This window comes from Podarcis pityusensis (assembly GCF_964106645.2).
Source record: "Podarcis pityusensis genome assembly, chromosome: Z".
NCBI lineage: Eukaryota > Metazoa > Chordata > Lepidosauria > Squamata > Lacertidae > Podarcis > Podarcis pityusensis.
The window spans coordinates 30,094,178-30,110,485 of NC_138044.1; the positions used below are offsets into that span (position 1 = coordinate 30,094,178).

Consider the following 16,308-nt stretch of genomic DNA (forward strand, 5'->3'; position numbering starts at 1 on the left):
TCCCTAATCTCCTCCCCTTTAGTGAATTGCTTTGCACAGGTGGGAAGGAGAGGGGCTCAAAGAAACAACACAGAGGTGGGTCAACTATTATCATAGCTTTCCATGTTCAAAAATCCTAATGGGAGATATTTAGGCCCATCCTCACCCTTGCATTCACCTAAGGTAGAGGTTCTCAAACAGTGGTCCACAGACCACCAGTGGCTTGTGAGCTCTGCTCAGGTGGTCCATGGAAAATCTGTGGAGTAGTCAATAATACGTTACTTTAGCACTGTGCCTGATTTTACTTCTTCAAGATTAAGATAAGGGATGCCAGAGAATTCTGAAAGAAACAGAAACAGGAGCGGAAATTGCTGTTGTTTGTTTTACTTAATTACTTGTTTTTATCCTGCATTTTGGGATGCAGGTGACACTATGGTCTAAACCACAGAGCCTAGGTCTTGCCAATCAGAAGATCAGTGGTTCAAATCCCTGCGACGGGGTGAGCTCCCGTTGCTCAGTCCCTGCTCCTGCCAACCTAGCAGTTCGAAAGCACATCAAAGTGCAAGTAGATAAATAGGTACCGCTCCAGCGGGAAGGTAAACGACATTTCCATGCGCTGCTCTGGTTCACCAGAAGCGGCTTAGTCATGCTGCCACACAACCCGGAAGCTGTCTGCGGACAAATGCCGGCTCCCTTGGCCAGTAAAGCGAAATGAGCGCCGCAACCCCAGAGTCGTCTGCGACTGGACCTAATAGTCAAGGGTCCCTTTACCTTTATTCTGCATTTTATTCTGTATACTGCCCTGAGATCTTATAATGAAGGGAGTGTTAGAAAATGCCCTGGGGTATCGGCAGCCCCCCCCCCCCATTCCTCCAGCTGTCCTTCAGTGAGCGTGGTTCTGGAAAAGCTACTGCCTTCTACTCCAGATGCTCCAGCGACACACATCATAATGATTTATGCACACTAATCTCCTGACTTTGTATAGTAATAAGCAGGAGACACAGTAGAACTAATCTACTATTTATTTACAGACTATACACAGAGAAATGCATAATGGTTACCGTTCTCTTCAGCTCTGAGAACAAATAGGGTCCGTAAAAGCAAAAGCACAGTTACAAAAGACCATACACAGCTGGAAGAGATAAGACTGTTTCTTCCTGTTCTCACACTCTCTCAAGATAGTCATGTGAATTGTACCAACTACAAAATGAAGCTTTGGTAGACTGATTTACTAACAGGGAGATATACAAATTTAATAAAATAGGGCAAAGGGGTCCGTGGGTTAAGAATTCCACAGGACATAGAATTTCCCTTGACTGTGTCTAAAGTAGCTTTTTGGCTTCTGCCAACTTAAAACATAATTCTGTTCTGACAGGCAAGTTCTATGGCAGTTTTTCAGATCATGGTGCCTTCCATTCACAGGAATGAACATGTGTTGAGCGCCTTATCACTCAGGGTGAGTAGGAACTGTGCACTTGTGATACTTGTGCTGCCTTCATGGTATTCAAGAGAGCCTTATCTAAATCACAGACTCTCAATTTAATCAGTTCATTTCCTAAATGAAGTCCTAAACTAAAAGTGCAAAGGTCAGGAAAAGTCACAATAATCATACTGTTTTCTTCTTCCGTGGGCAGATCCTTACCATACATTTAAAGCACATCCATCACAGATGTAAAGCACACGGCTTCTCCCAAAGAATCCTGGAAATTGTATCCACCCCACAAACAGCTACCAACTTAAGTTCCCAGGATTCTTTGGGGAGAGCCATGTGCTTTACATATGTGATGGATGTGCTTTAAATGTATGGTGATAGTGGCCCATTGCCAGAATCAAGAATTCCTGGGGGTACTGTTGGTATTGCATGGTACATTTTAACAGACAGATTAGCCAACTAAGGCTAGAATCCTAAACTCAAATTCTATCTAATCAATTTCTATCTGTTCAATTTTATATTTTTCCATTTTGTAGGTAAATTATATGATTCTATTTTGTATCATTAATATTAATAAGCCAAGTAATTCATTTCAGTTACATTCAGTAGTCTGTTTTGGGTGGTGGGTGGGTAGCTGTATGTAAGCTTTACTCCCCATTCTACTAGAGAACTACAGAACCCTTACTCCTGCCCTAAATATTTAGCTTCTGTATCACTTCGCCCACCATTCTTTCTCCTTTTTTGCAATTATTTTCATTGATATTCCATAATTTTTAACAAATTGTCACAAAATTAATACAAATTCAATATAAATTTAAAAGTTGTCTTTCTACCCACCCCATATGTCCCCTCTATTTTCCTTCCTCATTTGCTGCTCTCAATAATATAACTTTTCCAACTATCATTTCATTCATCCCTTCTCCCTACACATCACCTGTTCAGTTACCAATTTCTGCTATAGCTTTTATACATTGTTATAACATGTCCTCAAAATAGTCAAGTAGAGTAAATCCTCTTCTATCTATCTATAATAGCCATTCATCAATTTTCAAACATTTCCTTCTGATACATCTTGAGTAACACTTTGCCTGTGGAAAAAAACAGACCTTGCTTCCTCACTGACGACATACACATATTCCTCCTTAACCTGGCCTTGAACATTGCTATCGGACATCTGGCCCCAGTAATCAACAACTCAGCCTCACAAGTGCAGTATGCAGAGAGTGAAAACGAAACCTCTAGAAACTTTTTGGTTTATATAATTGACATTCTCCCCCTCTAACGCTGCCAGTCTCCTAGCGTCACCAAACCTGCACATTTCGCCATATTTTATCCTCAATTTGACACACAACAAGTTCATTAATAAAGAAACACCATCCATATCTCTTCTTTCCTGTCTGAAAGTCTCAGAAGTCATCAACACACTGTGGTCCATCCTGTCCCGTTCACTGTTCTTATTTCCAGCTTCAAGCTTCAAAGAGGGAGGCTGGTGTAATCTCAACAAAATCCCTATCTCCTCTCCATCCTCCTCCTCCCCAACTAATTAATTTTCCTGCAGTCCATCCTTCCAATCCTCAGATCCATTAATCCTTAGTTATAAAATAAATGCAACGCAAGGAGGTATCTTTACAGTCCACTCTTCCCAAAAACTTTGCATTCCATTGCTTTAGGGGAGGGTAGATAATGCAGATCCCCCCCCCAAAAAAAACCCATTACTTACAACATTGACTTCCTTTCCCCTCCAGCATAAATCAGGACCTTTTTAGCAGGTTGCCTCTTCACTTGCCAATTATGTCCTAATTCAAAGGTATTCCAGAGTTTACCATGGTAGCTTGCTGGGGCTGTCCTTGGACACAGCAATTAAACCCAGCGCCCTTACCTTTTCATCTAGGAGATGGGGATTTCCATCCCCGCTCACACACACAAAAAAGCATTAACGGACAACCGTGGATTGTGTCCTTTTGATACCCTCGAAATGTTAGGGGAGACATGCCCCTTACCCAGTGCTTTTTTTCTAAAAAAATAATAATAATGTTTAGCGATACTCTCATTTTCCTACACATATTGAAATACTGCCCCTCAATGAGGTCAAACTTAGATTCACAAAATGTTTAGGGATATGCGTCCCCCCAGAAAAAAACACTGAATATAGCTGAATTGTTGATTTATTTTGTATGCTATAAAAGAGCTATTAGAGGATGTGTTTTAGAGAGAGAGAGAGAGAGAGAGAGAGAGAGAGAGAGAGAGAGAGAGAGAGATAACTGGAATATAAAACTAAAACTCCAGGACAATGTTCAATGTTCATATTTATTTTCACTCATACAATTTGATCTCCTGCTCAAAATAGAATAGTAACCAAGGATAGCTATTAAGTTATGTAGTGCTCCTTAAACCACCATTGACTTTGTGTGTATGGATGTGTGGTATTATGGAATTGTATATATATTTATAAATATTTTATTTCTTTTGTAATTTTTAAAAATAAAAAAATGGATCCAAATAGGTTTGCCTTAGAAAAGTTAATTAGTAATTGCTTACAAGAAGGATGCTGTAAAACAAGTTCAAAATCCAGGACCTTTGGTCTGCCATAAGGAGAAAGAACAAGAACAAGAAATCAAAACTGAAGGAGAATCTCAGATGGGCAGGAGAGTCTCAGAGAAGAGGATTAACTCTTGTACCAAACAGCATCCCACCATGTTAACCTCTGGTGCTCTCTTCCTTCTCCTGGCCGTGTTGTCCAAGAGTTGGCTGACGACGGAAGCTGCAGATCGTAAGAAACATTTGGGGCTGGTTATAGATGAGACCTAGTTGAACAAATCCCCCTAGGTGCAAAACGCAATCCTGACTGATCCCCCCACTTAGCTACAGTTTCCAGAGTTTCCTGGGGAAAGCGATTAGTTGTTAAACTGCTCTGGGAATTGTAGCTTTGTAAATAGAATAAGAGTCTTCCTTAGCACCAATAACCAACTACAGTTCTCAGGGTTCTTTGGGGGAGGGCATGACTGGGAGCCAGTGTGGTGTAGTGGTTAAGAGTGGTGGACTCGTAATCTGGTGGACCGGGTTCGCTTCCCTGCTCCTCCACATGCAGCTGCTGGGTGACCTTGGGCTAATCACACTTCTTTGAAGTCTCTCAGCCCCACTCACCTCACAGAGTGTTTGATGTGGGGGAGGAAGGGAAAGGAGAATGTTAGCCGCTTTGAGACTCCTTCAGGTAATGATAAAGCGGGATATCAACTCCAAACTCTTCTTCTTCTTCTTCTTCTTAAAGTGGTATAACACTGCTTTAAACATGTGGTGCACATGGGGCCTGAACTTAAGGAGTCCAATATTAATCTGCAGTAGGTTGGGTTACGATTTCAGGGCAGGGCTGGGGAACTGCAACCCTTCAAAGGATGCTGGACTGCATCTCCCAATATCCTAGGCTATTGGCCATTCTGGCTGGACGTGATGAAAATCCAGCAACGTATCCAGCAAGTTCTCCGCCCCTGGACTTGGGGATACATCCCATTGAGCACAATGGGACTTACTTCTGGAGAAATATGGGTAGAATTGTGCCGTCAGGCAGGGGTAGGCATGACAGACGTAGATAAGGGTGTACTGGAAGATCTCTAGATGGTGTGCAAGAGATCAACCAGGGCTTCCTCTAGGCATCTGTTTGGTCACTTGTGGGGAAAAGGATACTGGACTAGGTAAGTATTTGGCTTCATCCAGCTGGAATCATCTTATGTTCTTATGTTTTTCTGACTAGCAATAGCAACAGTTAGAAAGCTCCCTAAACTAGGTTGCTGAAAGAGAACATTCAAAGGAAAAGCAGGAGTTGGCTTTTATTTGAAAGGATCTCCCAGCCCTTCCTGGACATGCCAGCGGGAACTGAACCTGGGACTTTCTACATGTAAAGCAGAGGCTCTACCAGTGAGCCACGGCTCTTCCCCTAATAACCCTAGGAAGGGAGGTACTTTAAAGTTTTCCATCAGCCATTAGCATCTCAAGGGCAGAAAGAGCAGCACTCAGGTTACCTGATCATAGTCTTCTCTGCATTAGTCATAAGTTTGCATCCATACATATAAAATAGCACACAGAGATGTCATGCAGTTCTGTGTCCTCTTTTATGATAATGTGTTAATGGTCACCCTATCAACAACAGTGGTCCCTGCCAGTAATTCCGGAGGTGGATGATGATGATTATTAACCAGATGCAAAGGAGGTCACAGGCTTCTGATCTGCTCTCAGGTGTTTACTGGTATACTTTTTCTCATATGCTACAGATACATCTCTTTACCTTGGCCTGTTCTTAACCCCCCCCCCCCAGCCCTCATTCTTCTGATTGTAATTTGTTTTAACTGGTTTAAAATCTTTTTGTGTGGTTGTAACTCACCCTCACACCTTATGGTGTAGGTCAGGTAAATAGTAATAGTAGTAGTAGTAATAATAATAAACAAAAACAGAACAACAGAAGTAATTTTAAGAGGTACATCTTTGTGTATCTTTGCATCAGAGTAGTGCAAATGCACTGGCAGGAGTGTTGGATCAGCTCTGCAGGCAAGTTTTCACTGTACCAGCCTCCCTGTTGTCTCGTCCCTCCCAGCAAGCAGCAGAGACCTACCTTTCCAGAGTGATGTGGTTGCATATGGCAGCAGACCACCCTAGGTAGCAGCCATTGGGTGGTACTCAACCAAGTTTTACTGGGATTAGTCCAGTTAAAATGAATGGATATGACTACCTGAAAGTTAGGTATTTTAATTTCAGCAGGTCTGCTCTGAATAAAAGTTAAATACCATCCATAGTTTCTCAGTTTAGATGAAATAGGTATTGTTAATTAGAGGCTCCCTGGTTTAATTGTGGCTCGTATGAAGCAGGGAGCAAAGGTGCTTCGTGCATCGGGGCAGGTGTGTTTGTTTATATCAAATAATAATAATACGTAATAATGATAAATAATAAAGCAGGATGAAATGTTGGTGGTCCTCTATAAATCCACCACTAATGCACTGTTCTTGCACCGGTGGCATGTTGAATACCCCTGTTTCCGCTTCTTTGGCAATCACTTGTAGCCACGTAAGATTGTCTTTCATGAACACGGTCTTAACAGTGAGTCCATAAGTGACTGTGGAGGCCAATTCTGGATCCACACATCCTTCCACAGTGGGGACATAGGTTTCTGGGTGGGAGTTGGATTTGCCAAGCATGCCTTCCTCTTGGCACATTTCTCCCTTGCGTCCTGAGTTCATGATTCTTCAAAGTCTATGACACCTTTGGTGAAGGCTGTTCTCCATCGGAGCACTCACAGAGTTTCCCAGTTATCTTTTGTTGTCCACTGGTATTTTGCTTTCCATTCTTAAGTTGGGAATAGAGTAGTTGCTTTGGAAGACGATAATCAGGCACCAGAACAACATGACCAGTCTAACAAAGTTGATGTTGAAGAATCATTGCTTTGACACTGGTGATCTTTGCTTCATCCAGTACACTGGCATTAGTTCGTCTGTCTTCCCAAGTGATCTGTAAAAAATTTCAGATGGAATCTTTCAAGGAGCTGGAGATGGCATTTACAAAAGGTTCATGTATCACAAGTGTACAGTAAAGTTGGTAGTACAATGGCTTGTTACCAGCATTTTGGTTTCCTTCTGAATGTCCTAGTCCTCAAACACTCTGCACTTCAGTCAGGAGAAAGCTGCACTCGCAGATCTCAGGCGATGCTGGATTTTGGCATCAATGTTGGCTCTTGTGGTAAGATAACTGCCTAGGTAGGAAAAGTGGTCAACTTTTTCCAACGTTACACCATTAAGTTGGAATTGTGGTGTTGCAGAGGGGTTGTTTTGTGCTTGTTGGTGCAGCACTTTGGGGTTTTTTTGGATATTGAGCAATAGGCCAAGTGGCATGTTGAATACCCCTGCAAAACAACTCAGGTCCGCAGGGTCCCTGAGACAAAGTAGCACATCATTAGAATATGCTCACAAATTATCTCTATGGGTATCTTAAATTATGGTCAATATGACCAATTGCTATGCAGCTCAACTCTCTCCCCACTGTTTTCAGCCAATTGTTCCGGTGTGGCTGACCTTGATGATTGTCCAGGCAGTACAAGTGATTTCTGCCCAGAAGGAGTTGCCTGTGGTTGTAAAGATCAAATTCCCTTTTGCAAGTAAGTTACTTTCCTTCCTTTTAGGGTTTGGTTGAGCTTTGTGGGGAAAGACAATGGTTGGGCACCTGACCTCCCTCTGTCTGCCTCACTTCTGCATATTATAACGGGTGGAGGGGAGAGAGAGGCCTGTAGCAAGGATGATGTGGAATAGATGTGCAGCAGCTGTGCTGAATTAGCTTTGTCCCATTGCCTCTCCATCCTGGTATGCAGCATCAGTGCAGCCAGGAGGTCAGATGAGTGGTGCAGCCCCACTGCACCAACTGCCATGTCTACGCAGGCACCATGTGCTTAAGCCATGGGTGGGGAACTTTTTCAACCCAAGCCACATTCCCCCATAGGCAACTTTCAGGGGGTCGCATGCCAGTGGAGAAAGAAGCCAGATTCCACAGTGAGTGGGGCCATGGATATGACCTACATTTCTACAGTAGGCGACACCCCAGCTGTGCAAATGTCAGAGGCTGTGACATTCCCCACATTTCCACTACTCTCTATCCAAGCATGCAAAAGGCGCTGTCCTAGCTCAAGGACACTTTCCAACCAGGCATAAGAAGCCAAGAAGTGTGTGGTCTGTGAAAAGAGGGAAGAACCCAAAGGTTCAGGGAAAGAGAGAGAGTCTACTTGAGTTCTAGGGTTGCCATATATTGAATGGCAAAAAAGAGCACAAATTTGCTGGTGCCTGGGGTGGGGTGGGGTGGGGAGAGGGGTTGCAGGCAGCGGCATGTGGCCTTTGGACTAAGGGGACGAGGCTAGGCCGCTAAATGTTCCCCTGGTGCCTCCTTCCCAAAGCCCAGGAAGCTTCTACCTGGCTTAGGCAGGAAGGTGCAAGGCTCCAATGTGTCCAAGATCTGTCCTGCCATCTTCCCAAAGCCCATCTGGCTTTTGGAAGGAGGCAGGAGGTCCCCAGCATCCTGTCAGAGCCCTGGCACCTCCTTCACAAAACCCGGGAATCCTCTGCCCAGCTTAGGGAGGGAGGCGCGATGCTCATGTGCATGACGTTAGGACATCACAACGTCACACACATGACATTGCCCCTCCCATGCCCCTCACAAGGTTGCACCTCTGGCTCTGTTTCCCTATGAAAAAGTTCACCGCACACACACTCTGTGTGGGAGCGGACACATTCTACAATGTCCCTTCAAAATATACAAAAGCAAAGACCTGGTCCTTTCCTGCATCATGCAAAACTCACACAGTATGTATATGTTTTGCACTTGCTTGTCTAGTACTACGTGTGTAACATAAAAAGTAGCCCGCTCCTGCACCCCCAGACATTTTGGCAAATTAAAAAAATCCAACCAGACAGAAATTTCCCCCCTGAAGAAGAGGACATGTCCTGGAAAAAAAGGATTTATGGCCACCCTACATTTTACCTCTGGCCCTTTGCGTGTGTAAGATGGCACACTTTCCTAAAGTGCTGTACATGTTCCACTAGGGACGCGGGTGGTGCTGTGGTCTAAACCACAAACTGGTCAGCCAGGTGACTCTGTGGTCAGCAGTTCAGATCTGTGTGGCAGGGTTAGCTCCCGTTGCTCTGTCCCAACTTCTGCCAACCTAGCAGTTTGAAAGCACACCAGTGCAAATAGATAAATAGGTACCGCTGCAGCAGGAAGGTATACAGCGTTTCCTTGGACTCTGGCACTCATCACGGTCCTTCATGTGCCAGTAGCGCTTTAGTCATACTGGCCACATGGCCCCAGCAAGCAGTCCGTGGACAAACAAGTTCCATTGTGAGGAAAACAGCAAGGTTAAAAATTGCAGCCCTGCCCAATTTGACCACATGTCACTGGATAGCACCCCAGCACAAAAGCATTACGATGGGTTGTAATCATACTATTAGGGGGTTGATGCAAACTATTTTGATGTTGCTTTGCTTGATTCCATCCACAGGTGCCCTTCCTACCAAAATGGCTGGAAAAATTACTGGTACATGGGTGTCAAATGCGAGGAGCTTTGGAGCACTTTGGACTTGATTTTAGCCGTGGTTTTCCCCGCAGTGGCTCTGTCTTTTGCAGCTGCTGTCACAACACAGTGGGTCCGGTATTGCAAGGACAAGCCAGAGAAACAAGCCAAGCGAAGCCGGTGAGTCAGTATATATTGCAGTGGAAATCTTTTATTTCCCAAATGAACATCCTTGTAGGCTGCAAGTCTATGCACACTTACCTAGTTTGATCCCAAGTAGAAATCAAGGAGAAATTAGGTGCTGTTTGTATTTTAATGGAGAACAATGGACTTCACACTTCTCGAACTGAAATATGAATTTCTCTCGCTTGGACTACTGCAACGCGCTCTGTGTGGAGCTACCTTTGAAGGTGACCCGGAAACTACAACTAATCCAGAATGCGGCAGCTAGATTGGTGACTGGGAGCAGCTGCCGAGACCACATAACACTATCTTGAAAGACCTACATTGGCTCCCAGTATGTTTCCGAGCACAATTCAAAGTCTTGGTGCTGACCTTTAAAGCCCTATGGCAATCGCAATAGGTGTTGAAATTTTGGGAGGTTGGATAGTTACAAGGGAATGGTCTCAGGTGTGGGGTGCACATTTTATTTATTCTTATTACTTTGTTTTTTAAAAAAGGAGGAAGTGCAAGTGGTGGTACCTCACCTGCCCCACTGTTTCCACTGGTGCCAGAATGCCCTCCTCTCTCACCTGTGCACAGTTGCCCCCTGTACAAAGAAGACAAGTGACAATGCTTAGATGAACACCCCACTGAGAAAGGAGTGGGTATTCTGGCAGTGGTAGAAGTGGGGGCAGGGCACAGCACATTCCCATTTTGCCTCAGGTGGTGAAACGGGACAGCCTGTTCCTGTTCTCACCCCTCCTCGCCAGCAGTGTACTAAATTTCTATATGTATGTGGAAGGAACGAAGGAAGAAGGAAGGAAGGAATCGCGGGGTCACATTCTTTTGACTCTTATATATTTTCAGTACTCAGGCAAGGCAGCTGAGACCTGAACCACAGCATCATTCAGAATATGCTCCTAAACTGGCCAATAGGTTGAGATCCACCTCTTATTCACAAGGAAGACAGGTAAAATATTGTGTTTGTTTGTGTGTTTGTTTGTTTGTTTGTTTGTTTGCTTGCTTATTATGGACTTGGAATTTAATTGTGGTAAAAGGGGTGCTTTTTTTAATCCAGTGGATGGCATTGTTTATTTTTGAAATGCCCCTGGGTTTTGCATTATTTTTTTGTAAATGAGGGAAATAGCTTGCAGCCTTTTCTGAAAGGCGTTCTTCCCGTATCCACTCTGCAATTGACATTTACAATGGATGTCTGATATGTAAGATGAGATTAGGGCATATGCATTAGCTGACATCAAATGGACTTCGTTTGCTTAGAAGCTGCAATATGATTGTCCTCCTTTATCCCAACCAGGCCTAGAAGACTCCTGGTGGGGTCAGAGGAGGAATCTGCAGCAACAAATAGCTGCTGCAGTGCCAAGAGTCCAGTTCAAGTTTTGTTACTCTTTGCAATCAATGGCCATTACAACATAAGCATAAAACACATATATGGGGGGAGGATTATTCATCGCATAAAACAGATAAACCCCAATAATACAAATAAATAGCATTTAAAGCATGGATTTCATTCAAAACTTCCCTTAACATTTAGCACTGATCTGAAAGGTGCCTCTAACGGGATAAAGCTATCCCGCAGCTAATTAACTTGTTTACATCAGGCAGCAGACATCTTATCTGGAAAATGTCTCGTTTGCCTTCTAAGAAGGTCTAAAAGGCTAGAAGAAATGTCACACCTGGTAGGTATTGTAAAGGACAAAAGAATAAAGTGCAGCAAAAAAAAAAAAAATCTTATTAGAAAATCTGCCAGCCAAATATGCTATAGGGATAGTTTGGAAGCTAAGCTGGAAGTGTGCCTGACAAGGAAATAAATTCATTTCTGCAAATAGGTGGCCATTTTATGGTTTGGCATCATACAGTTTTTTTAGAACCACAACCACAACAACAACACCTTGTGCTCAATGCAGCAATGCAGGAAATCCTTAGCTAGAGCATCACTGACCAATGGTTGTACAGCCCCTGCTTGAAGACCTCCAGTAAGGGACACTGGTAACTGGTCCCACAGTCAAACAGCTCTTACCACTTATATTTCTTCTGTGGGAGAGAAAGCCGCTGATTCTTTCATACATTCCTATACAGCAAGGATGGAGAACCTATAGCCCATCAGATGCTGTGCTACAACTAATATTATCTTTGACCGTTAGTCACCTGGCTGGGGCCAAAAGGAGTTAGGAGCTGCAGGTTCTCCACCCCAATATACAGTTAAGGAACAGAAACTTTAATCATTTATGTGTAGAATGGTGGCAGTATTTTCTAAGCTTTTGCAATAAGAAATATAGGAAGGACAAGGTACAACAACCAGGTTTGTTTGTTTTTAACTCTATCATGATATGTTCACTCTGATTTTCTCTTCCTGGATAGCAACCTTCATCAACCTGGTGCCCTCCAGATATTTTTTAAGCTATACTATAACTCCCATCTGCCTCAGTCAGCATGGGTCCCATATCTTGACGGCATATGGTTGATGAAGGCTGGTGAGTAACAGTAGATATATTATCTCATTATTTGTCTTCATTATTTTGGGGATCGCATATTTGTTTTTGGGGATTGCATATTTTTGTATTGCTTTGTAACAATTGGGTCTCTGGACCACAATAAAGATTGTTGTTGTTGTTTTTAAGGGTTGCATCTTTATCATCTGTTTTTCATAATAAACATTTTAAAATAACAAAACAGAAGTCACTTTGTCGCTTAATTCCCTCTTCTTTCTTTTTTCTCTTTCTTGGTATAGGATGATATTAAATTCCCCAGGTACCCTCTCCAAAGTTACCCTCATGAACTAATACAGTCACCATATACTGGAGGCTACAGGTATGATGTCCTTTGGTCAAACTTTTTCACAATGATGATATATTTTTCTTGCTAGAAGATAAATTGTGCACACTGCTCGGCAATGATGGAAACCATTATATATTTTCAAACGTAAAATGATCTTGAACTGTTCTGAAATTTGCCCTCCATTTACTTGAAAGCTTTCTTCTCCTGAGGAAGAAGATTCCATTGTTCTGCATCATTTTCAAGGCATTTTAAAATTTTTATGGACCTGGAGTTTAGAACATGCCTTATAGTTGTCACATAGTCATGTGTTTTCTGTTTGCTTTTCTTACCAATAAACATGTATCCAGTTGCCTGCAACCTCCCCAGCTGTTCAGGCCATATAGCCTCCTCCCAGGCCACACCTCTCACTGGCATTGTTTTGTACCTTCCTTAAGTGTTATTGCCTGGACAGAGGATATAGGTGTGTGTGTATATAGTGTTAAGTTGTGGGCGAACATGCACAAAGGCAAAATTTACATGCATCAATTTTTGCCACCGCCACCATGAGGCCCATGGAAGTTTGCCCAGAAGGCATTGTGGGCCTCGAGATTAAAAGGTTTCCCACTCCTGCTATAGGAGCTGCTTGCCTATCTCATCTCTACGTACAGAAAACCCGCAAAAGACAGAGTCCTCGGCTGCATGTTCATTCTGTGTTCAGACCTTTGTATGAATGAGTGCAGGTCAGGAGCTGTGGTGGTGCCTGTGATCTGCAGGAGCTCATATGACACAATTAGGAAAAGGGATGAGGAAGGAAACAAGCAAACCGAGACAGAAGTTCGTTACCAGTTTTCTATAATGACCAGTTTGTAATGAAGGTTTCGCTTAAGGGAGAAGAAAAAGAGTTTGGATTTGATATCCTGCTTTATTACTACCCGAAGGAGTCTCAAAGCAGCTATCATTCTCCTTTCCCTTCCTCCCCCACATCAAACACTCTGTGAGGTGGGTGGGGCTGAGAGACTTCAAAGAAGTGTGATTGACCCAAGGTCACCCAGCAGCAGCTGCATGTGGAGGAGCGGAGACATGAACCCGGTTCACAGCTTATGAGTCTACTGCTTTTAACCACTACAACCCACTTCCTCTGAGGAGAGGAAAAGCTAGATGGAGCTGGTCTCTCAGCTGAGCCAACAAACTGGGCCCTGCTTCCCATCTTTCTTTTTGCTGCAGCCAGGTGGGATGCTTTGGGCTAAACTGATGCCAAAACTGAGGTCCCAAAACTGAGGCCATTCATTTTGATTCAGTGCATACAATAAGTGGTTATCATGTTGTTATTTTGCCTAGATCTGTATTCCAGAGAAGTAGCCATGTTATTCTGTTGCAGCAAACGTAACAGAGGTGAAATCTACAAACATATTTTAAAAAATGCTGTGAAAATGCTTTTTAAAAAAAATGTTTTGAAAAATACATTGAATTTGGCATAGCTCACTGTCTCCATATAGTGTCACATTTGTATATTGCACTTTACAACACATTTAAAATGTTTTATTTGCAGCTGTATAGCTGAGTCCAGAGTCTTGCAGCACCTTAATGGTTTACTGTGCCATATTTATCTTGAAACATAACTGTTTGTTACATTTATCTGCCCATAAGAAATTTATATTGGCATTTTTTAAAAAAAAGTGTTTAATTTGATTATTATAGTCAGATGCCTCACCAGCCATTGAGAAGAGCTGTTCCAAGCCAAGATGATGTTTTTGTGGGTCGGTCTTTCCAAGCTGGCCAGCTTCACTCTTGGGAGAGTGAGGTGCCTGATGTGGATTATGAGGACATAAACCCATTTTCTGCTATGCCCATGCAACAATTTCCTGTATGTACAAATAATCTCAGTTATACAAGGAGTGGGGTTTTTTGTTTTGTTTTTACTGGGGCAGGATTCAGAGAGCTCTCTGCATGAGTGGAAGGCACCTCTTTCCAGTGGGAACCCGCTACACTAGCCTTCCCTGACATGGTGCTGTCAGATGTTTTAGACTGCAACTACCACCAGCCCCCGTCAGCATGGCCAATGGTTTGAGAGGATGACAGCTGCAGTCCAAAGCATCTGAAAAGCACCTGGTTGGGCAAGGATGCCCTGCACCAGATGCCACACCATTCTCAGTCCTCAGGGGTTACTTTTCAGGGCTGCAGTAGGAAAAAGGAACAATCCCCATCTGTAAACAGAACTCTGTTCACAATTCCCTAGATCCCACTGGTAAAATTTGCACTAGGAAACTGGAAATGGAGCACATGTGAAGCCTTTGTGTATCAGGTTTACTACATAGGTGTTCAGCAAGCCTTAGGGCTTATTCAGACTTCCTTCTTTGCCATGCTTTCGAGCACAGACCCACAGTTTCCAGGTCTATGTCCGAGCTGTGGGTTTTTTTTTGTCCCACCACTTACCCCAGAAAAGCCTGCTGTTCACTGCTAAATCAGAACAAACAGCAATTGAGGTTTCTGTGGATTGCTGTTTGTTCCGATTCTGCAGTAAAGGGGTTTTTTTTTCATGAGGAAGCAGTGGGACAAAACAAAAGACCAGAAAACGAAACATAAAAGAAAAAAACAACTCACTGCTTAGACCTGGATTTGGAAAGAGCCCTTCGACGTAACTATGAGAGCCTGTCTGTTACATCACCCATTTCCTCTTCCTGATTCTTAGGCTGTGTGCACAACCATACATTTAAAGTGCATCCCTACCCTAACCCCACGAAGAAACCTGAGAGCTGTCATTTATTACCCAGAATTCCTACAGTTCCCAGAATTCCTGAGGGTGTGTGTGCGCCTTAAATGTATGGTGTGGATGCAGCCCCAGGGCTTAATCTACTTCCCCACCTACCCACTCCCTTTCTTCTGTCTTATGCTGACCAACCCCACTGCAACTCTTTGCTTCTCCATGGCTCTTTAAGCAAGTATATCCACAGGAGTAGAAGCTGGTGGGAAAAGGGAAAAAAATAATGGAACTCATGAACATGCCCAGAAGCAATTGTGGCCCTGTAGCAGGAGGAGTCACCTGGTGTTTCTCTCCCCCTGCTGCAAATTACAGTTGGTGGTAGGTGGCCCTGTGGGGAGTAGGGGAGAGAAAACAGTCTTGCTGGAACTGTAGCAAGGGCCTGGTGTTATCCTTGCCTGCTTCCCTCACGGTCCTGGAATCCCACATGGCAGTTAGTGGGAAGGAGGCTCTAGGAGAGGGGGCAGGGAGTCCTTCCAATGCATCAACCAATTTTCATATTTTAACTTTCCCTTACAGAGACCTGGGGCATCAGTGGTACCTCGGCCTGAGCACCAGAAGTATGGCCATCAACCAGTGAATTACCTGAATGGTCAAAGAGCTGGAAGGCCCTATGGGATCGGGCACCAGCAGGATAGATACACCTAGGAACTTTTAATAAATATGGAAAACACGTGCAACTGCAGAATCGTCCTCCATTGCTTGGTGCAGCCTTTTATGGGTGCTCTCTTACCTCTACTTTTCTCCATGAGGGCTTTATCGCAAGCCACACCCAATGAATACATACCTATCAAGACGCAGCAAATATTTAATCAGCACAGCCATTAAAATGAGAAATCTGTTCAGGCAGCATCTTTCTTATTTAATAAATGAACCTACCAATCCACCTCTTCCTGTCCAAAGCGTCTTATGTCCTGCTCTATAACATGTTGTTCTTCTAGCAATAATTGGTATTCAGTGGATCCATTTTTTCTCGGTAGTGGCGCCCGCCCTGTGGAACGCCCTCCCATCAGATGTCAAGGAAATAAAAAACTGACTTTTAGAAGACATCTGAAGGCAGCCCAGGATAGGGAAGCAGTATAAGGAAGCTTTTAATGTTTGATGTCTTGCTGTGTTTTAATTTGTTGGAAGCCGCCCAGAGTGGCTGTGGTAACCCTGTCAGATGGG

General features: G+C 43.5%; 1 protein-coding gene across 1 annotated transcript; it reads left to right on the forward strand.

Annotated features, from left to right (window-relative positions):
* Positions 1-43: 43 nt before the first annotated feature.
* Positions 44-16,027, forward strand: LOC308468177 (uncharacterized protein). The gene is made up of 9 exons (XM_080990142.1): positions 44-75; positions 1,402-1,435; positions 4,004-4,181; positions 7,442-7,547; positions 9,435-9,626; positions 10,476-10,578; positions 12,358-12,437; positions 14,082-14,247; positions 15,661-16,027. The coding sequence occupies exons 3-9, from the start codon at positions 4,049-4,051 to the stop codon at positions 15,787-15,789; spliced, it is 909 nt and encodes a 302-aa protein (XP_080846268.1). The 5' UTR covers positions 44-75; positions 1,402-1,435; positions 4,004-4,048; the 3' UTR covers positions 15,790-16,027.
* The last annotated feature ends 281 nt before the right edge of the window (positions 16,028-16,308 follow it).

Coding starts and splice junctions, on each gene's coding strand:
- LOC308468177 (XM_080990142.1), top strand. CDS start 4,049: ATGGGCAGGAGAGTCTCAGAGAAGAGGATTAACTCTTGTACCAAACAG. Junction 7,548..9,434: donor GATCAAATTCCCTTTTGCAA/GTAAGTTACTTT, acceptor TTCCATCCACAG/GTGCCCTTCCTACCAAAATG. Junction 14,248..15,660: donor TGCCCATGCAACAATTTCCT/GTATGTACAAAT, acceptor TTTCCCTTACAG/AGACCTGGGGCATCAGTGGT.